The sequence below is a fragment of the Ambystoma mexicanum genome, chromosome 1p (assembly GCF_040938575.1).
Source record: "Ambystoma mexicanum isolate Mex_15411 chromosome 1p, UKY_AmexF1_1, whole genome shotgun sequence".
NCBI classification, from domain to species: Eukaryota; Metazoa; Chordata; class Amphibia; order Caudata; family Ambystomatidae; genus Ambystoma; species Ambystoma mexicanum.
In genome coordinates, this window is record NC_090921.1 from 1,209,929,793 (window position 1) to 1,209,955,203 (window position 25,411).

Consider the following 25,411-nt stretch of genomic DNA (forward strand, 5'->3'; position numbering starts at 1 on the left):
AAAGGTACTTCCCATTATTACCTATGGATGTGAGGCTTGGCTACCTATGGAGGCATGCTATTGGAACAAATTCGAGGCAAAATTTTGGAAGAAAGTCTTGAATCTCCCAAACTCTAGTCCAACAGCACTGCTCCGCTTTGAGTTGGGAATTCTATCAGTAAATATACATGCTTCATGGAAGAGATGCTGTTTATTCAGAAAATGTGTGTTGGGCCTGGCGAGTAATGGCATACTTAAGATTCTGGCAGACTATCTTCTACGTTCAGTACACTTATTTCCATCAAGTTGGAGAGCGGCAGTTATGTCCGATTTGACGGAAGCCAATATCTCATTAGACACTCTACTAATTAATCCCTCTAAAGCCAAAATTAAATTATATCAACTTGATTGGCATATAACCCAACAAGATTGTCTAAAATTAAAAGATTTTGATAGAGCTCTGTTTGGGCATAAAAAATTCCGCCAAACGGCGGATTACTTACTAAAATGCCCCTCTCACAAACTCAGAAACCAAATACTGAGGTTTCGCCTGAATCTATGGCCGACCAAACAAATTTTGGTAAGAAGGGGCATCATTAAGTTGGATGATTCATTCTGTCGATTTTGTAATGATAAACTAACCAAAGAAAGTTTGAAACATCTTTTAATAGAATGCACGGCTTTAAAAATGCAGAGAAAAGACATTATTGATAAATTAACAAGACATCACTATATAAGACGCTCAAATGATGAATTATGGAATGAGCTATTTGCGACTCCAAAGATCACAGTAAGAATAGCCACTATTCAATTCCTAAATAAGCTTCTATGCCCAATCTGTCCAAGTGAGTAATTGATTGCTTTCTTTATTCCGATTATATGATCAATCATGCTAATCACATGTGATATTGTATGATGTTTTATCTGTTGAATTGACATACCTTGCCTTTTATTGTATTGAATTGGCATACCTTGCCTTTTATTTTATGTGTTTTGTATAAAAGTAATTTTGTTTGAAAGGTTAATTTAATTAGCCATCCCAAACTAAATAAAAGTCACTGTAAAGGACTTTCAGTGGGTGAGTTTTTAGTACGGTGAGAAGTGGCTTTACATGAGCAGGTCAATGGGATAAAGTGGACGGTGAGAAGTGGCTTTATATGAGCAGGTCAATGGGATAAAGTGGACGTTGCTTTGGTCCGAAATTACAAAACGTAGACTGGTCTCATCATTCAGGTGGCTGCAATTATATTTGAGTGCATAGAAATGTCCTTCCGTGTGCTTACATTCATGCAACACCACAGTTCTTCAGTTAATTGCACATCATCTGAAGTAATGGTTACGCTTAAGATGCGAACTATGCTGTAGAAGTCATATGCCCGTTTATTTTGTCTACGATTAAAGGCACGCGCTTCGACAGACCAAGTTCTATTTACAGCTGGAGATGCTGTGGTCCACTCATTTCTAAATATGTATCTGTCTTCTATATTAATTATCAAACATAAAATAGCATGTTATATACCTGTGTGCCATATTTAATAAATTTAGGCCGAAGAGCGACAAGTCCATTTTTTTTACAGGACAAGTATACTTGTTTAACATCTTGTCCCTTAAAGAAGTACATTTTTAGAAAATATTCCAAACCCCAGCTTGCTATAAGTTTAAGACTGCGTTCCATGCTGGGGACTCTCTGCCCACTCTCACCTGAGGATATCCTTCTTGGTGGGGTCCCATTGGGCAGGCTCAGGAATGGTGGGCCTGTCTTTGCTTTTAAACATATAACATATTGCTGGAAGAACCGTATTTACCTCAGTTAAAGAGCCATGTGGCACAACATTGGTTGTGCCAATCTTCCTGAAAGGCCTGTTTCCTGGGCATCCCTTATTGACCTCCTGTCAGATTCATGCTCTCCACAGTCCACTGCTCTCCAAGTCAAATAAGAGAATCAGAGCACCCTAACCCCCAAAGTGCTGTCATTTATGTGGTTTGGCCCCATGTGGCGTATCCTGGGACTAAATGTACATGAATCTAATGCTGTAATGTAACCAGAGCTAAAGTCGAGGGAACATGGGAGTCGACGACGTCCTGCCATGTTTTCAGAGAGCTGACGCTGTTCCCCTCATGGTAATTGAAGAATTCAAAATTAAGAAAAAAATCATGCTCTCCCAAATTAGTTTAGTCTTTCTTTCGCCCTGCTCCAGACGGGACCACTTACCCACAAGATCACACGTGGGTCTGCTCAAGAAAGCATGTGAAGTAGGTCATTAAGATTCAGCAAGCTTTTCAGGCCTAAACGGTGAGCACCTTCAGGGCTTTGACAGCAAGGGGGTAATTCATGGAATAAATGTGTTCCAAAATTTGCGGCGCAAGCTGGCGCACGCTCCCTCTCTGCGCAGCCCGCGTGCGCTGCATCTGCGCTCAAGTCTATGAATTACCCCCGAAAATGTATAGGAAACGCTTTGCTCTTGGGTTATTTGTCATGTGGTCACGATTAATCTGTGAGAGGCAAATGCGTATTTGTCCAGTGCACTTTTCTTCGATAGGGAAAGATACATTGAGTGAAATAGGCATACTTCACTTTAACATCCGTTTGCTTCCTGTGATGACACTTTTCATTACAAATGTTAATGACCCCTCCCCCCCACTTTTTTAAAGGACTTCTGCCCTTGTTTTAAAATTGAATTCATGTTCTCCACATGTACACAGCACACATTTCCGTCTCGTCAACAGTGGATTATTACTCACAAATAGCTAGTGGGGAGGGCATATTTTGCGGTCCAAAGGGAGATGAACTCAGCAGATAATGCGCGCAAATGGATATGCCAGCATTTAATCACTCTGTGATGGCCTTTGTCCCTGTGTGTTATGAATTAAATGCCTCGGCTGCATTAACTCAGATCTGAATATGAACTAGTTACTGCAGCTGTTTTCTGCAGACGCGTATCATGTGTGATATAGATCACAGTGCAAAAGTTGCACTAGCTACTAGACATTAGCTACTGATATTTAACTCTTGGCAAGTATCTGGTGCATCCAACAACACGGCTGAAATCTTTAAAATCTTCAAGGAACTAGCCAACCCTTCCACAGTCTCCACCATACATTTTCCCTTCCAGGCCCTTTGCAAAGCACTGGCCACACACGTCAGTGCAAAAACTCAGGACATCCCAAGCACCCTCACTTCCCTTTCCCCCTCTCCTTCCCCTGCCTCCTTTGGCCTCCCACCCCCTCCCCTGCCTTTCTCTCCTCCTTCTCTCGTATCACATCTGATGAGGTCACTCGAGTTGTCCGCTCCATGAAGGTCTTCTCCAAACAGGTCTCCCCCTGTTCCTCCAGAACCATTAAGGAGAATATTAGCTCTCTGGCGCCTGCACTTGCTGATTTCTGCAACCAATCTTTTTCTACTGGATCTTTCCCCTCTTTCCTCAAGCACTCCCTTGTGCACCCCCTCCGGAAAAAACCTTCTGCAGACCCATCTTGTCCAGCCAACTACCCCCTCATCTCTGTCACCCCCTTCCTTGGGAAACTCTTGGAGAAGCTGGTCTTCCCCAACTGACCCAGCACACTGAACTTGTTGGTTGCCGACACGACCATGAATCTGGATTCCGAGCATCCAGAGGCACAGAAACTGCTCTTCTGAACACCTGTGAATAACTGCTCGCATCTCTTGATTCTAACTCTCTAGCTGTTCTCATTCTACTTGATCTCTCTGCATTTGGCACGGTTAACCACTTCATCCTCAAAACGGCTCCACAATACCCAAGGTATATCGGAGCGGGCACTAGACTGGCTGACCTCCTGCCTCAATAATCGTCCTTCCCAGTTCATTCTGGGTTCCTTCTCCCACCCACCTCTATCTCCACCCGTGGCATTCCCCAGGGCTCCAAACTTTCTCCCTGGCTCTTTAACATCTATCTTGTGCCACTCGCACACCAAATTTCCACCTTCTGCCCTAACTTCCGGTGTTATGCAGATGACACACAACTCTTATTTAAACTACCATCTGATCCTCTCCTTACTTCCTCCATCATTCCTGAATGCCTATCCGCCATCCAGTACTGGTGTGCCTCCAGTGATCTCGGCCTCAATGCCAGGAAGAGGGATGTCCTTCCCATTGGGACTCCTGCTTCCTCTTTTTCCCCCTCGCTCTGGCCACCCCCATGCCCCCCCTTTTTCATCTGGAGCCAGAAACATTGGAGCCATCTTTGACTCCTCTCTTTCCTTCCTCCCTCACATTCAGGACCTTGCCAAGAATGCCCACTTTCAACTCCACCTCCTCAAAGGAATCCTTCCCATCCTCACTTTCCCCCAGAAGCTCAATGTCTCTAGAGCTCTGGTTTTCTCTAGGCTGGAATACTGCAATAGCCTCTTCTTCTCTACGACCCCCCCCAGCTAATACAGAATAGGGCTGAAAAACATATCCTTGGCTTCAAGCCTAGGGACTGCATCTCTCAAGCCCTAAAATCTCTTCACTGGCTCCTGTTTGCTGCAAGGATCAAATTCAAATCCCTCTGCATCATCCATAAGGTTGTCTGGGGCCGGGGAACAAGCTATCTACAACTGGCTCTCACTAAATACTATCCCTCCAGATCTTTACCCTCCTCCGGCACGAACTCTGTTTGTCAAGCGCTTTGCTATCTCTTTCCTTGGCTGGCTCCCTCCTATGGAACAGCCTCCCCCTACCTCTTCTTCTTGAGCCGGACCTCCTCAAATTCCGGAGCTCTACAAGGCCTTCCTTTTCACCTCCTCCTTCCCTCCCTCCCTTGTCTGCTAAGTCCCACAGTGGCTGAGACTGGTAGTCAGGGCCCTTATGTGTCCACCTGGGTCCTGGCCTCCCACACTCAATCGCCTCAGCCTGGTGTTAGCACGTGCCTAGGCACACACTTGCCTGTCATAGGCTTGCACTTACTTCTTGGCAGTTGACCACTCTCACCCAGTCACTTAACAGCTGCTTACTCCCGAGCACTTTCCTCTGTGGTACTCCTAGCACTTATCCCCCTCTCTCATCCCTTCTCTCTCTCTCTCTGCACTCGCATGTTCCGAATGCTCACAATGCTTAGTAGGTTGGCCTCTATCTTCCATTGTTATATTTGCATTTAATTCCCATTTAATTCCTATGTTCCCTCCTTGTTGTAGCAACCATTTACCTTTCTGAAAGCTGAATCCTCTGACTGTGATGTCAGAGCAGAAGATTATGGTATTCATAATCAAATGTGATGTCACAGTAAGAAAATTCTTAATTTTTCTTTGTCCGATATTTTTTTTCGCTGTGGGGTAGGGTGAGTGGAACTTGATACATTTTATGTTTTAAATAGTCCCCTCATTCCACCTCCTACAATGCTTGTCCATGAATGAAAACAAAGGGAAGGGAAAAGGGGCGCAGGAGGGCCACACACATCATACCATTAAAAATTAGTAGATGCCCTCCTTGATGTGCGAGTAACCCGTACTTTGCGCTTGTAGTCTATCAGCACAGGCCAGATCACGACAGCTTGCCCACAACAACCACACTTCAACATCAAATTGGTTTTCACAACACTCTGAAGTGCGGGTTGCTTGTGTGTGTGACAACTCAACTTCAAAACAGGAGGCTCCCAGTAGATCTATCCTGAAGCAGAGTTATCACATGCACAATCAACCCAAAGGCACTTTCGGAAAATGTTATAAAGGACAAGAATCTGAATACAGAAGCAGCCAAAGCAGGTATACTTATTGTAGCTGTCCAGACGGGTATATTTGTCCTGCAATGGAGAGACATTTTTTTCTTAGGGTGCATACTGTGACCAATTAAAACTGCACAGCCCAACTTCCATCATTCGCGCAAAATTGTTTCTTACTGAATTACAATAAGACATTTTTCAAATTAAAAATTCTGGACATGCTTGTGTTCCCATAATGCTCTGTGCTTTTATGCAAAGTGCCAGGATTGGTTTCTATGAAGAGAAGCTGTCTTGCGACCTGGCCTGGGACCACTTCACCCGGCCCTGCAACCTCCTCCCCACGGCCCCGCTCCTCCAAGGATGAGAGGGTTCCCCCAGTACATTTTGGCCATTTCCAGCATGGTAGTCTAACAGATAATACCTGTAACCCCCACGGTGGAAAATATATCCTGTAGCTGATCGCCACCTATCTATAATTCTATCTGTTAATCACTCATGGATTTTGCGTGAGGTCAATCATTCCACTGACTTGGTCACAATGTACCAATACTCCCGTTACTGGTCTTGTCATGACAACAATTAAACATATGTAGGTGACAACAGTATAGAGAGAAGTGAATTGGAGGGGGAGAAGAGACACACACACACAATACTAAAGTGATTAAGTAATGAAAGGCAGAAATGGAGGGAGAGGTGGAAAGGTGGTGCAGGGGGGGAAATACAGGAAAACTTTAACAATGTGATGATCTACATAGAAAGGACAAGATGCCCAGAAACAAGAAAATGCGGAGGGGGGCAGGGTACATATGAATTAGAGCAATTAAAGAAAGTCTGCCAAGAGACACTTCAATGGAGTGGAAAGAAAAGAAGTTTGGGGTCTGGATGCAGGAGTTCAGGTCTGCAAGGAGATTTCCCGAAGCTGGGAAAGCAGAGGCAGACGAGTGGAGGGGGTGGGCTGCTGGGTAGGGGGCACAGGCAGAAAGGCTTCCAGAGCCAGGGAGATGGAGGGGTGGAGACAGACAGCACTCACCCACGATGAGCCTCTCGGAGTCGGGCAGCTTCTTGAAGATCTTCCGGAAGTCCTCGTTCCTCTGCTTGTAGGTCGGGCTGAGCATCTGCCAACGAGAATCGAAATCTTCAGAGAGCTGGCGCTTGAAGAAGGAACCGCGCCGGCTCACGCCCCTCTCCGAACCTCTCTCCAGACCCTTCCCCGGGCCCTTCTCCGGAGCTTTCTCAGCACCCCTTTCCGGACCTTTATCTGGCCCTTTCTCCGAACCCTTCTCTGCCACCTCCAGTTCTTTCATGGCTCAGCGGGGTCGGTGCGCCCAAAAGTACCCCACTATATTCTACTTCGGGCGGGACAGGCGAGGCCACACCGAAAAGTAACGGGACACGCGCCGAGCCCCCTTCAAACACGAGCCGCTGTTTTCCCGCGCCCCCTCCTCCTTCACAGGCGCGCTCCCGAGAAGAAACTCTGAAGAAAGACCTCAGGCGACCACCAAGTGTGAGCGTTTCTCCGGGGCCGCGCAATGTGCGGGGGGGGGGAGTTGGGCTCGGCGGGTCTCAGCCTCCAGTGAAAGGCGCAGGATAAAGGGCACTCCTCCCCACCCCCCTCCGCAGCAGAGGCACAGGGGTGCGCGGGGTGAACTTCCTCACTCAGGCCCTGACTGAGCGGCAGTGAGTGAGGGGGGCGGGGGCAGGCCGGGGCGCCCCTCCGAGTCCCCGCTCGCAGCCGCCTCAGGTTACAGGCGGAGGGGGATGGAGTTTCCTGCCCGGGACGCCATTGGCTGCGCGGGAGCCAGGGGTGCCCATGGCTGAGAGGGGAGTGGTGTCGGGTTCTACTTAACTCCTGCGCCACCGAAGAGGCGAAGGGACAGGATGTCCAGGCAGGCCTGGCACCGGCGGCGCCAGTGTGTGTGCTACAGTTAATCAACTAACGCACTTACCCCCCACAGGAGAGAGGCCTGGCATCTCACCTGACAGGCGTTAATATTCCTCTTTGGTTAAACCGTGACAACTTGTTTTCCTTTCAACAAAGGCCCGCAGTACATCTACGCCCCGCACCCGCTCTCTCAGTAGTTGCCCTAAGAATCTGTATCTTAAGGCACTGACAACTGGCATTATATTTTCTGTACGCTCCTACCGCCCCCCATAATCTTTAGGAGTATGTGTTATAGCCTATATCAGACCTGCTGACCATACGTGCACAGTGTGTGTGTGTGGCAGAAGGGGGGATCAGCGGTCATCGGGTGGGGGATTCAAGGATCACATTTTCATGGTGTACCCTAATGCCTACTTGCCAACATTCTGTGATCAAAAAGAGGTAGGATTTTTTTTCAAGTTTCAAAAATAGTCCTAAGCAAAATGGTATCTTCGCAGGGCATGACATCACACAAAATGTCCCCCTGATCAGATTACAAGAAATGTCTAACTGGGGTGGTCGGATTTCTTGGGAAATCACATAACGAGGGAGTGACTGTGAGCACTGTGGTAAGCCTTCTTAGTTTTGGCTATTATGGGTGTTGTGAGCGCCGCCTATAAGTCAACCATTGGCAAGGACAGTGAAGATAGATAGGAGAGACCCATGTGCTATGAAGGAGCACAGTCTGTTGGGGAGTGTGGGGGGGGGGGGTTTGACTTTATACCCACCCATTCACCATGCTAGCTCATATGCCCATTATGCCCATGGCGTGCCCCTCCCTGTGCACAATACACATCAATTGGATTTGTATGAGCAAGATTTGTGCTTTTAAAGTGACTCCAGATTATTAATAAGTAGTCTATTGAAAGGCAATGGATTAACTGCAGCTGTAAACCTGCTCCGAGTGTGAGAAAAATGTCTTGACCAAGTATTCCTTCAGTCACTTCATTTATAAGGAAGTGTGTGTCCATGCATCTATTCCTTGTACTATACTCCTGCTGGGGACAAACATTAGCAAGGCTGACCGTGTTGGATCTTTTGTGGGCATTATATGGGCATTTGCCAAGCACAGCCATAATATGCCCAGTAACTAAAATCATTTTCTGTTTGTTAACTTTTTATGGCAGAGAGCAGCACCATTGTGGAAATGCCCGGAGGGTGCCTATGGCATGCATACACAACAGCCAAGACGACTGGCTTTGCCATTGCTCATTTGCGGCGGGAGTGTGGTGCAATGCACAGATATTCTGGGACACACATTTGTTTATAAGCACATCTAACAGTTTTGAGTTTTGTGCTGGCATTAGTGTTATTTGCCAGGCACAGCCATAGTGTGCCACAGTGTTACCATTTTCCAACTGTTGACGTATAATGGGCGGTAGTACCATTATGCGAGCGCTTGAGAAGTGCATGTCACCTGCCTGCAGAAAAGCCAAAACATGTTGCCTTTACATTGCTTTTCGTTAAACATTTAGTAGGGAATCGAAATACAAACACAAAACAGCAATGGATGTAACCACATGATGTTTCGTTATAGAACCATTCAAACAGCCTAAAAAATACAGATCACAAACCTCACAAGCAGAGAGAACAAAGTCACAAAGATAAGTACATAAGAAACAAAAATGAGACTATCAGAAGTTCAAGCAAAAGAATTGACCAACACACTGAATAATTAAGACGCAGTGGGGTGCTATTAATCAGCCACAGATGTTATCACAGAAGATAGTGTCGGGGCATTCAGTTTACTGTTGTCACCGGTAACCTCATTAATTCATACTTATTCATAAAATGTGCAACACACACACACACACGTTTAAAATGCGCCTCATTTAAACATGGTCATCTAGAATTTAACAAATATTAAAAAAAAGCCAAATATCCTCCTTCCTAAATACTGATGCTCTTACCTTTTGCCTAAAAATCAAGAGCGCCACAAAAAACCAGTCATTGTGAAAAAAGAAGTCTGTTGCATGCTATTTAGTTCCTGCCATTCGGTCACTGCAAAAAAATCAGGGAAAAAAAGACATTTGTTGCAGGATACTAGCAGGCTCGGACCGGCCTACAGGTGAATAGGGCACTGCTCATACCACAAACTGAAAATGCCATTGTGGGCCAGTTTTGTGGGTCAAAGTGGGCCACCTTTTTTGGGCCATGTGTGCCAGTTTGATAAGTTACTTCACTATGTGGCTAGTAGTTGTGGCTATTGTTGCTGAATACATATTCTTTGAAATGTACCATTTGCATCACCTTTTATCTATAAACTTCCCCATGGGTACGATCCAATCTGTTACAAAAGGAATGAATTACAATTTTCAACTGTGGGCCCCTTTTTCATTGGTGTCCTAAACAATATTTATGCCCCAGACCGACCCTTGGGTAGAGTAATTACATTCCAATAACGAAAGCTTGGTTACCTTGTTGAAAAAAGGTGGGTTTCACTTAAACCCACCTTGCTCAGAAAACACGGATATGCTGTTTTCTTTACTATGGATGGATATGCGACGATCCAGCCAGCACGTGAGACTAAGAGAGGTCATAGCGCTTCTGTGCATCCATGACAATTCCTCTGTTGCTGTAGTCAGAGTCTGTCAGAGTGTCGCCTCATCAATCACTAACAGGAGTTACCAAAAACTAGAGGGTAATGTCATGATGTGATGTGTCACAGTCTACACCAGTTTAAAAATGTGGTAGGATAGGATAGTAAAATCCGTAGGCAGTAGGTATGTCTGAAAAGCAGTAGCCTACCGCCTAAATCTGTAGGGTTGGCAAGTATGCTAAGGAGGACGGCCCAGGTCCATCAAGTCTGCACATCACCCGACAGACAGTGCCATAATGGTCTCCAGCTTTACCCATGTATGCCCAATACTTGTACCCCCAGGGTTCATGCATCCTTTTTTAGGCTGCACTACTTCTGCCACCTTGTTAACGGGACTACAGACACGTTGGTGCAGTGAGATGAAATGTTACAGCCCAAATGTAACCCTTTTATAGCTCATGTTCTTCTAGTTAAAGACAGTTCTATATCGCATTCTACGGCATAAACTTGATTATTTGGGGTTCTTATGTAAGGTGGGTTTTGCCCCTCTATCCACATGGTCACTCTTTTTTCCCTGTGGTCAGTGTAAGGAACTTATGGTGACAACAGTAAAGACAGACACAAGTGATCACAGTTCAAGGGTGTTTATCTAACTGTAAATGCAAGGTGGAAAAACGCCTAACCTAACCTAAATCTAAGATGGCAGCAAGCTTTGACCATCAAATAAAAAATAAGGCAATCCTTGTGGTATCTTGTCAAAATAAAAGGCGTGTACTAAAAAGAAAACTATTGCCAAATCCTTACAATTAATTACAGAAAGAGTGTGGGATAGGGTGTTCAATAAAGGAAGAAGTGTTCACAAATAATAAGTCAGGATGCGATTGCTAGGGATCTCCCTTCACCCGCGTTTAGAGCACAGGACAAGGTGGATCTCCTGAGAACAGCACACACTCGAGCTTTCCCAGCACGAGCCGACAGTTCCGTACCAGCAATCAGGTTCTTCGATGGTTAAGTCTCTTTTCAACAAAAGTCCCTTGCCTTCAAGGGCATGATATTCAACAAAACAAACTAAAAGTTCCTTTCCAATGGGCTTTGGGTGATGACTTTCCACCCTTGGATCTCCCTCCTTCGGGCTCAGACCCCTCTCGGAGGTCAACCTCCCTCCTTTGGGTTCACTATGGCTTTTCTTGTATTCACAACTTTTAATGTCTTTTCAAACAGTACACTGTGGACATCCCTAAATCAGGGTCACTCCTGTCAATACGCTGTTCATAGGGACTTCAGGCATTGCCCTTTTTTGTCAGCATCCCACTGCCGGGTTCACTCTTGCCAATGTTATCAATCGTGTCTTTCTCATTCAATTCTTGGATTCACTTCCCCATTTCTTACGATACAGGATTCACTTCCCTTAACTTCAAAATCATCTGTCGGTCAAAGACATTCGACTGCAGAGAGGATTTTACAAGACCCCTGTATGACCACTTCGACCCCCTTTTCACCTTTTCCCAGGGCCTTCTGGTTATGGCAGTTTTAACAATCGGGTAATCGGCCAGAGTTTACTGAGTAAGCACCCACGTGGTGCCGGACTCCTCTGTTGCTCGTTTTCCCCCCCTTCTAGCATCAATAGCTGTTTCTGCTTTCACAGTTCAATTAGCTGCTTGCTACTTTTCATTCAACACAGTTCGGTTTCTTATCGATTCTCCCCTCGACTCACCGGCTGTGATGAACCGCTTGGCTTTCTTTCTCTTTCAAGTCAAGGTCAGTACCACATAGACAAGCATCTCGCCCCAGCTTGGTTATCAGCAGAGGATGGGCTTGTGTACCGTTGACATCTGCTGCAACACACTCTGGCTATTGTTTGCGGTCTTACGATTCCTTCTCCTGAGGTTTCACAGACCTTGATCGGAAAGGGCAAGGTCACTTCTCTCCTTGTCACCGTCTTTCTCCTCCTCTTGAACTGTCATGCTGAGTTAGCTCTCACGTAGTTCGGCCTGCCTTGCTCGTACTGTGCTCTCGTACTCCACCTTTTATCCCTGTGGGGAAGGGAAAGGGCCGTCAGCTGTGTGTGACTTTGGTCAATTGCCTGACTTTGCCTGACCCTTGTATTGGGACATGTCAGGTAAACGGCTCTGGTATCAGTCCATTGTCTTTCGTGTTGTGCAAAAGTGTTTGTGTTGAAAAAGGGGGGCAGTGTTTTGAATGTCCTACTTGGTAGGATGGGGAAAAGGTATTGAAAGAAGGAGGATACCGCATCTCACCCATCAGTGTCCCACTCCCAATCCCCAAGGACACCCATCCAGGTGATCCTTCCTCACTGGTCCACCCCCAGGAACTGGATCCAATAGCGATGGCCGTGTTCTGGACACCTGGATGACAGATCCCCGGGGACTAGCTAGGGAGACACCTTCAGGTTTATCACAAACCCTTCCTCCATGCAATGTAGCCACATTTGTTTCACAGGGGAAACCGGGACAGAAAATCTACATTTCCCTAGTCTTTTGCTTTTCGGTGTTCCACAGTGAAACAATAGGGTTGTAGGTCTAGAAACCATCGCATGAGCCGAGGGTTGGAGTCTTTGCCTTGGCTAATCCAAAATAGGGCTGAGTGGTCTGTAACAAGTGTGACCTTTCGTCCCAATAGGTAGTACCTAAGATGGATAATGGCCCACTTGATGGCTAGAGCCTCCAGTTCCAACATAGAGTCATTTTTTCCATGTGCGGTTGGTGAATAATATGGGATGTTCCAAACCATCGCAAGACTGGGACAGGACGGCTCCTAACCCTGTAAGGGAGGCATCTATCTGTAGGACAAACTCCTAAGAGAAGTCGACTACCTTCAGGATTGGGTTCTGACAGTGAGTCTGCTTCAAGGTGTTGTAACCTCATCCTCATCATTCCACCAAAGTTTCTGGTGTCCGGCATTCTTAAGTTTATCTGTCAGCCGGGCTGTTTTGTCAAAAAAGTTGAGGATAAACCTACGGTAGTATCCTATTAACCCAAGAAAAGCTCGAAGCTCATCTTTGGTGTTGGGAGTTGGTGTATCTAAAGACAGCTTTTACCTTCTCATGTAGGGGCGGTAAATTCCCGTTCCCTATGAAGAAGTCAAGATATTTTACGGATGATTGGGCCAGTCTGCACTTAGCTGGATTAGCAGTTAGGCCAGCATTTCTGAGACTTTCAAGATGGTATTAAGATGGAAGAGATGGTCTTCCCAAATCTTGCTATAAATGACGATATCGTCAATATAAGCCCAGCAGAAATCAGAATAAGGTTGTAGGATTTGATCCATGAGGTGTTGGAAAGTGGCTGGCTCAGTGTGTAGGCAAAAGGAAAACTTAAAATTGGGATAATCATAGAGGCATTGAAAACACAGTCTTTTCCTTATCTGGCCCATATACAGGAACTTGCCAGTGCCCCGTGGTTAAATCTAGGTTAGATAGAAAGGTGGCTGCTCCAGGTTTATCAATTAGGTTATCAATGCGTGCCATGGGATAGGCTTCGAAGTCCGATATTGCATTGAATTGATGGAAATCTATACAGAATCTCCCGGAACCGTCAGGTCTAGTGACCAACACAATAGGAGGGGACGATGGCCTTGAGGAGGGCTCAATAATATTGTCTTTCAACATTTTGTTGACTTCCTCAATCACTATCTGTTTATGGGATTCTGGGAGTCGATGTGGTTTTAAGTGCACCACTTTACCTTTAGATGTTCTAATATAGTGGTATGTAACTTTTACTCTTCCTGGTTTTTCTGAGAAGAAATCGAGAAATGAAATCACTACATCTTTTAGATATTTCTGGTGTTGTGTAGATAGCGTGGAAGGAATTAAATCAAAGTTGTCTATGTCTTCAGGAAGCAGACAGGCTAGTACTTTGGCATGGGTGGCTGATGGGTTCTCTTTCCACTCTTTCAAGAGATTTATGTGATATCATTGGATTTTCTTTTTTCTGTCTGGTTGGGCTACTCTATAAGTAAAGGTTCCCATTCGGTATACTATCTCATAAATTATGTGCCATTTGGAGACAAGCTTGTTCCCTGAGGTTGGTAAAAGGAACAGTACTTTATGTCCCATGGAGCATGATTTTAAATCCGCTTTCTTGTCATAGGTGGCCTTTTGTTGGCTCAGGGCTTTTCCCATATGAGTACAAACTAAGTCTCGGACCAACTTCATATGTTCTCGCATTCGTGTGGCGGTTTGCAAGATGGGAATAGGGGCCTCCTCTCATTCTTCCCAGGTTTCCTGGAGCATGTCCAGGACGTCTCCCGGCTCTCTTCCATAGAGCAATTCAAAGGGAGAGAAACCTGAGGAAGCTTGGCGGGATTTCCTCACTGCAAATACTGCCCATGGGATCATTTGGTCCCAGTCTTTCCCGTCCTTGTGTACCAGTTTTCGTAGAATTCGTTTTTGTGTTTTGTTGAATCTGTCTACCAAGACATTGGTTTGAGGATGGAACACAGATGTACACAGAAGTTCGCAAGGTAGTGATGTGGAGTAGCTCGTTGACTTCGGCCATAAGAGTACTCATATAATTTGAACCCTCGTCTGTTAGTATTTCCTTTGGAAATCTGACCCTGGAGAAATACAGTAGATGTTTAAGGATCTGCTGAGTGGTATTATTTCACATTGGGAATGCCTAGGGATATCGGGTTGCATAATCCACAACCACAAGGACATATTTATTGCCTAATCTGGATGTTTCGAGCGGTCCAATTGAGATGGGAATGCGCGATTTCCAGGACAACCTTTCGATGGATCTTCGGTATTACCAATTGTGTTTTTACCAAACCTACCTTCTGGCTAGGTTTCTCTTCTGTAAAGCAATCCCTGTTTTAGAAAGAAAAAGGGACTCCACTTCTCTAAGCCTTCTTTTTCCGGAATTACTTGTAAAAACGCTTCAGTGAGAGCAGGTTAATTTCGCTGGGCGAAGGCTAGGTCGGGATAAATGGTGAGTTCTTCTCTCTTCCTTTCTTCAATGTTAATCGATTTATCAGCTTCCCCAAAGCCTAAGTCACCTCTTTCTGTTTTATCTTGTTTACTTTCTTTAAAGTGAGGAAATAGAGCTCTCTCCAGAATTCGCTGGGCAATCTGATCTCCCCAACGTACCTCAAAAGAGATCTCGCCATTGTTTTGTAAGAGAACCTTCCCATCTCACCGAAAATCGGATCAATAACACCTGCTAAGACGTCTATCCCAAACTTCCACGCTAGGCCAGATTTTGGGGCCAATCGAATGTAGCACCCCAGAGAGGGTATCAAAACCAAGTCTGTAGGAATCATTCCTCTTTTCCCAGTGTGGAAAATAGCTTTCCCACTGCTACAGATATCAAACCCTATTGATTCCTCGGTGGTGATGGAAGGGCTAGATCAGGGTTGTCCAACATACGGCCCATGGGCCACAATGCGGCCCTCCAAGCCTTTTTATGTGGCCCGCGAGGCTCAGGAGCACAGACAAAGGATTAGGGTCTTGTAGCAGAGTTTCTTTTGCTGCAGTCAAGAGAGCCAGCCCTGAGCAGCTCAGGGGTCCACAGCCCTGATGTATTGGTGAAAGAAAGAAAAAGTCACGTGTGTGAGTAGGTTGGTTGCGCAGAGAGCCCCTGGTCTTGCAGCAGAATTTTGCTGCAGTCAAGAGGGCCAGCATTCACCGAGGGGTGAAGTGCACAGGCGCCTAACCCCAGACTTGTGCGCCCCATGATGCCCCTATTGTTCATGGAAGCCACCCTGCCCTGGCTCTGTTTTTGCTCCCAGGCCCTGCAACCTTAAGAAGGCCCAGCCAGCTCCTGGGGATGGGTGGGGGCCGGGGGTGGCAGGCTGGCTACCAGCTGCCACCGCCGGCCCCGTCCCAGCACCGATCGGGCACGGTCGGGCCTTGCCTTCACGGCGTTGCCATGTCCTGCTGGGTGGCACCCCACCTGAGACGCTCTTGTTAAGCGGGGTGACCTGTCGGGTCAGGAGGGCCATGGACCCGCCTGGGGCCGACAGGCCAGTGGGCGCACTGCACCATGCCTGCTCGCATTCCGAATGGGCCTGCTGGCTGGTGGCCAGGCCCAAATTTATGCAAATCTCAGGCTGAGCAGGGCCTGATGAAAGGAACTGTGCTACAATGTGCCTCTTCTGCTGGGCTCTGCCTGCCGGAGCTTCCCCCTACACGTGGGACAGGCAGCTCTGCAGATGCTCAGGGATTCGGGGAGAGCTGGGGCTGGGTCAGGGCCTGCCTTCTCACCCTTGCTTAGCAGGGCATCCAGAACGGGCCCAACCCCTGCCCTCTTGCTTGCAACTCATACTTACCTGGCAGGGGAGGATCTATGATCATAAAGGCAGATCTCCCAGGGTGAGGCTCATCCATTGCACGTCAGATTTGTTGACCCCTACGATGTCCCCAAATGCGGATACTCTACTGCATTATTTCTGGTAGTGGGGGACTACGTTCGCGCTTTCCCCTGATTTATTGATGAAAGAAAGAAAAAGTTAAGTGTGCAGTCTTGTGGCAGAATTTATTTTGCTGCAGCCTCCTGTTCCTCCCCTCCTTTGGCCTCCTCCTCATTCGGTTCCTCAACTCCTCTTTTCACCTCTTTTTCTCCCACTTTCTCCTCCTCCTCTCTTGCTATCTGCTCCACGTCACAGCCTCCATCCTCATCTCGTCTACCAGCCTCTCCTTTCAACTATCACTCCTACTCGTTCTCGAACTCCTGCACCATCTGCTTTTCCTGTGTCAGGTTTTACACTCCAATGTCCCCTTCTCCTGGAAAGGTCATGCAGTGAGGGTCCACGACCTGGTTAATATTTATTTATGCAATGTTTGGTGGATACATGGACCTGGCTTATTTATTTACTTATGCAATATTTGTGGGATACGTGTATCCCACAAACATTGCATAAATAAATACATATACAGGTATCCGACAAAAATTGCATGAATAAATAAATGCCCCTATTAACATCACACACATGCAGCCACCCAACTGCTTTCATAGGGGAGCTGCAGGAGCTGTGCTGGGTGTGGTCCAAAAGAAAACATTGCTTATGCCGAACAGAAATCACCCGGTTTGAATAGTACCCAAAAGGGATTTTATTTTAGTAAACTGGTGATCTTAGTACGAGGAGTGACCAAACAATTCCAAATTGCTGAGGAACTACTTGACCTATGTCCAATGAAAGGCAAAACAAACGGGACAAGACATTTTCAATGAAGTGAAACGTGTCTTGTTGAAATTCAGTCTGCCATCGGACAAACTCTGTGGTCTGACAACTGATGAAGCCTCTGCTATGATCGGCAAACACAATGTATTTGTCCGTTTAATGGCAAAGTCAGTTCCCCAGAACGTCATCACGCATCACTGCATCATTCACCAGGAACAACTGTGCGCAAAGGCCCTGGAGATGATGCGTGTGATGGAAAAGGTTGTTTCTACAGTGAATTGCAAAGGTCAAAAGGGCTTAGTCATAGACAGTTCCAAGCATTTCTTGCGCAGATGGGAGCAGACCATGATGATGTTATTTACTTTTGCCAAGTTCGTTGGCTTAGCAGGGCAGCCACACTATCCAGATTCTGGTCACTGCTCAAAGAAATTAAAACATTAATGACCAACAAAGGGAAAGATGTCAGCTTCTTGGGTGATGATAGCTGGTTGAATGACTTGGCATTCCTTGTTGACATAACACATATCTTTTGGACCTGAATACAAACTGCAAGGGAAGGATCAGTTTGTGAACAGGCTGTATGAGCACATCCAATCCTTCGTTCATAAATAGGAATTGTTTCAGAAACAGCTGAATGTAAAGAATGCTACTCATTTCACAGTACTGTTAACAAGATTTGCTCACAGCATCAACCATGACAAGTATTCTGCACTGATTGGGAATCTTTTGGTTGAATTTAAAAACCGATTTTCAGATTTCAGGTTCATTGCACTGTTTGGCAGCACATACTGGTGTGAACAGCTTTTCTCAAGATTGAAGAGCATAAAAACAAAATCAAGATCGCGTTTGACAGATGGACACTTATCTGGAATACTCTGCATTGCCACATGAAGTGTGCCAGCAGATATTGAGAACTTGTGCAAACAAAAACAATGCAGTGTCACACTCAAAACAATTGCAGTCTTAGTAAAATTATTGGACTTCTTAACTGTGCTGAATGCTTTTCAGAGACTTAATAATATGTACAAGACAGGAGAATTGGCAATCTCGACCCCATCGTATTCGGAGCCAATAATCCCAGATGTAGTTTAAAACCCACTGCGGCCACTCTTTTGGCTTTTGTTTGCTTCCCTTTCTCGTTTGATTGCGTGGTTTAACCTGTCCAGGAAAGGTTATAATAAGTTACTAATCATGAAATAAGAAAAGTTCTTCATACTTTAAGATTGTGCTCGCATTGCGTTTCTTCAATTAGGTTCACCTTTGGGTGATCGCTTTCCTACATTTTATCTGTTGAATTGGATTATGCTTCTTTCATTACCACAGAAGTAATAAATGTGTATTACAGAGATAAGCTACCATATGTGTTGGGCACAGCGCTGCACAGGCAGCATCAATCATTAACACAGAAGTAATGAATGGGTATTACAGAGATAAGCTACCATATGTATTGGGCACAGCGCTGCACAGGCAGCATCAATCATTAACACAGAAGTAATGAATGGGTATTACATTGATAATTTGGCATGTGTATTGGGCACACTGCACATGCTCAGGCAGCATCAATCATGCGTTGTACAGGACAATGCTGGCCTACATTTGGAACAGCCAGCATAGACATGTGGCAACAGAGGCATATTCTGGGCACAACCAGCATGACAATGTGTTACATGAGTTACAGTGCTGTTTTACACTGTGGACACATTGATTATTAACATGTGTTGTAGAATGTTCTTGTCTGCTGTTGGTGACATGGAATTTTCATGTTCCCCTTTAGAACCGATTGTAAATTAATGGCTTTTTGGTCACTTTTTCTGCAGTAAAATGCACCATTTCAACCCCATATTTGTAAAACAAATTCTTGGGGGGGACGCCCCCAAACCCTCCCTAGATCCTTTTAGCTCCCTCGCTAAGCTCGGTCGCCCCCACTATTTCAGAAAAATATTAACACATATACACTGAAAGAAATAACAAGCAACTAACCTTTGATGACGGCCCCTGACACCAAAAGCTGTCTTTGGGACTGCATGCCTATCACTGCCTGTGATGCTATTGTGTCAGAGGTCGCACACTATTGCTTTTTAATATACTGCTTTGGGTGAGGTTGTTGACCTTTGGCTCGTCAACCCACTGGGTGACAAAAAGTGAATGCTTCAGCCCCACATTCAAAAAGGTTGGACAAGCCTGGGCTAGATGGTCTCTGGCAAAATTATTGAAATTGTATGGTTCCTCAATTAGTTTCAATTGAGTCACATCCCACCCTGACACCACATGTAAGAAATTCATCGTGGCAACAGTAAAGACAGTCACCAGTGATCACAGTTCAAGGGTGTTTATTAAACTGTAAATGCAGGGTGGAAAAACGCCTAACCTAAATCTAAGAAGGAAGCAAGTTTCGACCATCAAATGAAAAATAAGGCAGTCCTTGTGGCGTCTTTTTAAAATAAAAATCCTATGCTAAAAAAATAAATATTGCCAAATCCTTACAACTAATTACAGAAAGAGTGTGGGATAGGGTTTTCAATAAACAAAGAAGTATTCACAAATAATAAGTCAGGATGTGATTGCAAGGGGTCTCCCTTCCCCACGTTTAGAGCACAGGACAAGGTGGATCTCCTGAGCACAGCACACACTCGAGCTTTCCCAGCACGAGCCAACAGTTCCGTACCAGCTTTCGGGTTCTTCGATGGTTAAGTCTCTTTTCAACAAAAGTCATTTGCCTTTGAGGACCTGATATTCAACAAAAAAAACAAACAAAAAGTTCCTTTCCAATGGGCTTTGGGTGCTGACTTTCCACCCCACGGTCTTCCTCCTTCGGACTCAGACCCCTCTTGGACGACAGTCGCCCTCCTTGGGGTTCACTATGGCTTTTCTTGTATTCCCAACTTTTAATGTCTTTTCAAACAATTCACTGTGGACATCCCTCGGTTGGGTTCACTCCTGTCAATACACTGTTCATAGGGATTTCAGGCTTCGCCCCTTTTTGTCGGCATTCCTCTGCCGGGTTCACTCTTGCCAACTTTATCAATCGTGCCTTTCTCATTCAATTCTTATGATTCGGGATTCACTTCCCCAATTCTTAATATGCACGATTCACTTCCCTTAACTTCACAATCATCTGCCGGTCAAAGACATTCAACTGTACAGAGGATTTTACAAGACCCCTGTATGATCACTTTGACCCCCCTTTTGCTTTTTCCCAAGGCCTTCTGGTTATGGCAGTTTCAACAATCGGGTAATCGCCCAGAGTTACCTGAGTAAACACCCACGTGGTTCCGGACCCCTCTTTGCTGGTTTTCCTCCTTCTAGCATCAATAGTTCTTTATGCTTTCACAGTTCAATTAGCTGCTTGCTTCTTTTTGTTCAACACAGTTCGGTTTCTTATCGATTCTCCCTTCGATTCACCGGCTGTGCTGAACCGCTTGGCTTTCTTTCTCTTTCAAGTCAAGGTCGGTACCACAGAGACAAGCATCTCTCCGCAGCTTAGTTAGCAGCAGAGGAGGGTCTCGTGTACCATTGACATCTGCTGCAACACACGCTGGCTATTGTTCGCGGTCTTACAATTCCTTCTACTGAGATTTTGCAGGCCTTGATGGGAAAGGGCAAGGCCGCTTCTATCCTTGTCACCCTCTCGGTATGTCCACTCTTTCTCCTCCTCTTGAAATGCGTGCTCAGTTAGCTCTCACACCGTGCGGGCTGCCTTGTTCGTACGCTTCTGTTTTCATCTGCTCTCGGCCGATACCTAAACCATTCGTTGAAGTTCTTAGGGCTCTTCCTGTCACCCTGCCAGTGTGCAGATTTCGGCACGCTACTTTTATGCCTCAGAGGCTGTGTCGACCGCTCCTCCCGAACGCCCCTGGTGTTCGCTTGCCATGTCTGCTGCTTACCCTGCACATGTTGTGTGCTGCTCTGACTGCAAGTGTCTCCCAACTTTTCCCTTTGATACCTATGCGCCTCTCCGATGCATGGACTGCAGGGTTCTGCCAGGCGGTCTCTGCCTGTCAGCGTCTCCCACCAACTACACTTCCCAATAGAATGCAGTTTCTGACTCGTCCACTACTATAACTGTATTCTCTTCTCGCTCCCTGGCTCTTCTGTCTCCTGTTGTCCTTTCTCGTCTGGCTACCGCAACTACTTCCATTCCTCCAGTTGCTGCCACTACTACCCTGAATATTTCCACTGCTCTCGTTCGGCTCTCTCCCAGTGCTGCTCCATACAAACTTCTGCGGATGTAGTCCATCTTTTCTTTTATTACTGGTCTTCTCCATAGACATAGACAAAGGATTATAACTCTGTTTGCAAGTCAGCTCTTCTTTTTCCTCAGGAAGTAGTTTTTTCATCTCTGTGTTTCCCTCCACCTGTGGCTTCTTCGTTTCGGTCTTGGTAATTGGTTTCAGGCTACAGAAGTACATGTACCCATATGGTATCTCCGAATTGGGTTTAATGGCAATTGAGGGAAAACCAAGAAACGTTCTTGGTTTGGACACAGGATGGGGGTTTCTTCTAGTGCTACTAGGGACGAGACCCTCTGACTCGTCACAGTATATAATAATGTTCTCGAGGCAAATGATATGTCATTCATATTGTGTAAACAGTGACAATGTAAAGAAGCTCCTCAACGCTCACACCAGAAAAAGTACAACTCACTAAGGAAAAAGGCCCAGCACACCTCTTGCAAGGGAAACAAAGCTTTATTTCCAAAAAAGACAACGACATGCCAGCAAAGGACTCTGCTGCCATGGAGTGCTCCAACGAAAACAACATGGACGATAGATTATAAAAGTGAAAACCGTCGCAGCTGACGTACATTACATAGGTTACATATCTACCTAGCTGGTTGGTGGGACCCTATACATAGGTAGCCTACTCCATATGGGATGGCATGTCATTGGTCCTAGCGTCTCCTGTCCATCTTCCCCCACGTGGGGTTATTCCTTGCAAGTCATTGAGCTCATAGTTCCCAATTGCTAATTAAAAAGCACAATTCACAGCACGGCCTAATGTGCACCTAGTACTGCAGACATGGGCGCAGAGGATACTTTTGAGGTCACACTATCTTATAAACCCCAGCTCGATTCCAAACGCGTCAGCGCTAGCCAACTTTTCCCACTCCAAGCTTAAATTTGTTACGTTCCCTTCCAGGCACCTCGCAGCACAAATCACACAGGCCCAGAATATTCCGCTATGATCTTTCTGATAAATGGGTTTTCTAACAGTTTTACGGTTGGTGTTCTTGAGCTGGCCTGTACTCTGGTATGCTGGGGTCTTGGGAGAAGGGCACCTGGAAACTATATTTTAGGGTTCCATGTCTTAAAATCGCAGTAAAAATGGCAGTGAATACAAAATATTGCGGCAAAAATGCTCTGTATTTTTGCGCCACAATCATGTAAAGGATGCGGAGGACAACCCCCGGACCCATTATACCATTTAAGGGGAGCGGGGGACACCCCCGCAACCCCTGCTCCCCTTAAATGGTATAATGGGGTTCACCTTTACCGGGTCAAACCACAGCATTTTTGCTGTGATTTTATTACCTGATACCTATCTTAGGGTTGGGTTGGGGCTGGGGTAAGCCAGAGGCTCATGCCCTCCTTCTCGTGCGATAACTGTGCCCAGGGAGCTCTTGACCCCCTCATGACCTTTCTGGGCACGTTCTTTCTGGGCTACACATTCTAACAGTATGAGACAATGAGAGGTTTATGAGTTCCTGCTGGTTCAGCCTTTCCCACTGCTGCGCAGAAGGCAACTCGATCCTACATTCACACGCGTATCTCTAAGTTTCCGTGCCTGGGCCCACTGTCCTGGGTGCAGCGCACTGCCAGACCTCGATTTCAAGATGGGTGCTGTTTTCTAAGATGGCGTTTCATATTCTAGTGCAATCTACACCCAGTTATTTAATAATCTACCCATAATGCAGCTTTTGATGACACCGCCCTCCACCCTATAACCCCCCCAAGCATCACAATCTTGTGCCTCTGCCACATTCAGAACTCTTGGGGGGCCTGGGATGACCGTCCCCGCTTTCCAACAACAACAATTAACACCATTGATACTCATGGTTAAACCAAGGAGATAGCAATTAAAGCAGTGAATTTCGACCATATGTCCTTAAGTCCTTTGATTAATAGAACACCCATGTATAATGACATTATATGGTGTTACTAGTGCTAAATCCTCTATTGTTGAAAGTAATCTGGACCAGAAGACCTTGCACCATTATATAATGTCCAATGTTAGTAAACATATATATTTGAATAACTAAAAGTCTTTATCTCTTGACTACATTTTCAGTACTACTGTGTGCAGGGGACGAGAGTATCTGAGACATTTTAATACTTTTTTGTTTCGGTTATATTTCCAACCTATTGTCAGGGGGTTGAGTTACCTCTCCTGTTTACTTTACCTGATTTGACTTCTTGTAAAATTGTTTTGTTACATACTAGGTGTGCACTTAAACTACTTTTCTGCGCAAAGATTAAACAGTTGTCAAATTATATTATTATTGCCTGTGTGTGAAAAGAAAAGCAAAATGAATAAAGGCTAACACGTAAAGTGATTAAACAAATGAAACTCTTATAAAAATAATGTTTAGCACCCCCCTCTTAGTAACATTAGGTAAGCAATGCCCTTAGATCATTTTTCTCATAGCAGGCATTTCTTGGGTTCCAATATACTATTAACATTTGCTTTTCTACTTCCGGTTTCACTGTAGACTTTCGAGCAGGCACAATGGGCATGACTGGGAAAAGTGCTGCTCAATGAGAGTTTGGGCCACAGTCTTTCTGGCCCATATGTCCGCAAGACCTGGACAAATCTAGTAAGAAGAATGGACTGCTTATTGAGTAAGGCTGTTGTCACAGTGGGAGAACTGCCAATGCCCCTCATGAAGAGCAGGACCAGAAGTCATCATATATGACGCAGGGACTAGAAGTGAATATCGAGAAAGGACTTATCACGAGTGAAATGGTGGAATGTTTTGCCAGGAGGCAGCATGTGTCAGAAGGCCTAGTGATGTTTTCCTGAAAGATCGCAGGTTTCAATTCGGCCAGGTGACCATTGACCTATAAATGTGAGGGTTCTGAATGGTGGCTTAGGTTAGTCTGGTCAGTGTTCCCGAAAGATGTAGGTTGTTTTTTTCCTTGTCTTGCAATACAGCAATGACTCTGTATCTGCTTGTTCTCACCTGAAATTGATGCCTGGGCCTGGTTTCTCAAACTCTCGCCAAAAGTAAATACAGCCAATGAACCTCACAGACGTTACAACAGAGGGGAGTACATGGCAATTCTGCACCCTATTGCCACCACTCAAATCCTTGGCCAATTTCAGGGTGGAGTTATTCATGATATGTCAATTCGACACGGACAATGAAAAAGTGGTAGGGAGTTTGGGGATGGCTCTGGACCCCATCCTTGGAGCAAGCGATAGCACTAGTCAAAGGAGTGTAGTAGTCAATAGCATGGGTAAGGATAATAAGGTAATGTCAAAATCAGCACTAAAGTGCACAATTGATCATCAATGAGGAAAACATAGTAATGAGAAACAAGATGATGTACAGAGATAAAAAGACCCAAGTAGGATGCATGAAAATATAGAGTAAAATGCAGAGCCACATGCTATAGGTGCGCAATTAGATCACCTATTTTGGCTTTGAGGAACTGCCCGGTCTGGTGCAAGAGGTGTTCATCCTGCAGTAGTTTGAAGAAATGTGTTGGCAGATAAAGAGGATGACTGAATTGAATAAAGTTACTCTTGGGTACCCCACAGAAGAGGCCAAAGATGGGGAAGTAGATGATAAAATGCAGGGTATGACACACTCTCTAGATGAACAGCAGAGTGCAGAGGGCCAAGCCCGGCCCATGGAATCCATCAAGAGTAGCTAGAATATCAGTGTCACTAATGTCTGACTTAGGCTCAATGTGCGCCAGAGGAGATGTATAAAAAGAAATTCCAAGCTGCTGTAGCAACTGTAGCTCCACCAAAGTTGAACTGAAGTGTTATTTCAACCATTCACTTGACAATGCTGGTGATTTTCGGGGTGTGATGAAGTATCAGCAGGAGACTACAGTCCGAGTAGGTTTTGTGGTGACAAAATGCATGTCAATCTTTGTGTGGAAGCAAAACAAAAGAGGTGATGGCTGGAAGGTTTAGAATTAATCTTAACCTCTGGCATTGCTATGG

General features: G+C 45.5%; 1 protein-coding gene and 1 non-coding gene across 10 annotated transcripts in view; one reads left to right on the forward strand and one right to left on the reverse strand.

Annotated features, from left to right (window-relative positions):
• The window catches only part of GRAMD1A (GRAM domain containing 1A), a 1,703,145-nt gene that overhangs the window by 199,355 nt on the left and 1,478,379 nt on the right, over positions 1–25,411 (reverse strand). For all 9 annotated transcript variants that reach the window (XM_069604938.1, XM_069604939.1, XM_069604941.1 and 6 more), the window contains one exon: positions 6,667–6,751. In XM_069604938.1, coding sequence (XP_069461039.1) covers positions 6,667–6,751 — 85 coding nt within the window. The remainder of the gene's footprint in view (positions 1–6,666; positions 6,752–25,411) is intronic.
• On the forward strand, positions 16,377–16,539 carry LOC138462175 (U1 spliceosomal RNA). The gene has a single exon (XR_011264783.1). It is a non-coding gene; the product is annotated as a U1 spliceosomal RNA (small nuclear RNA).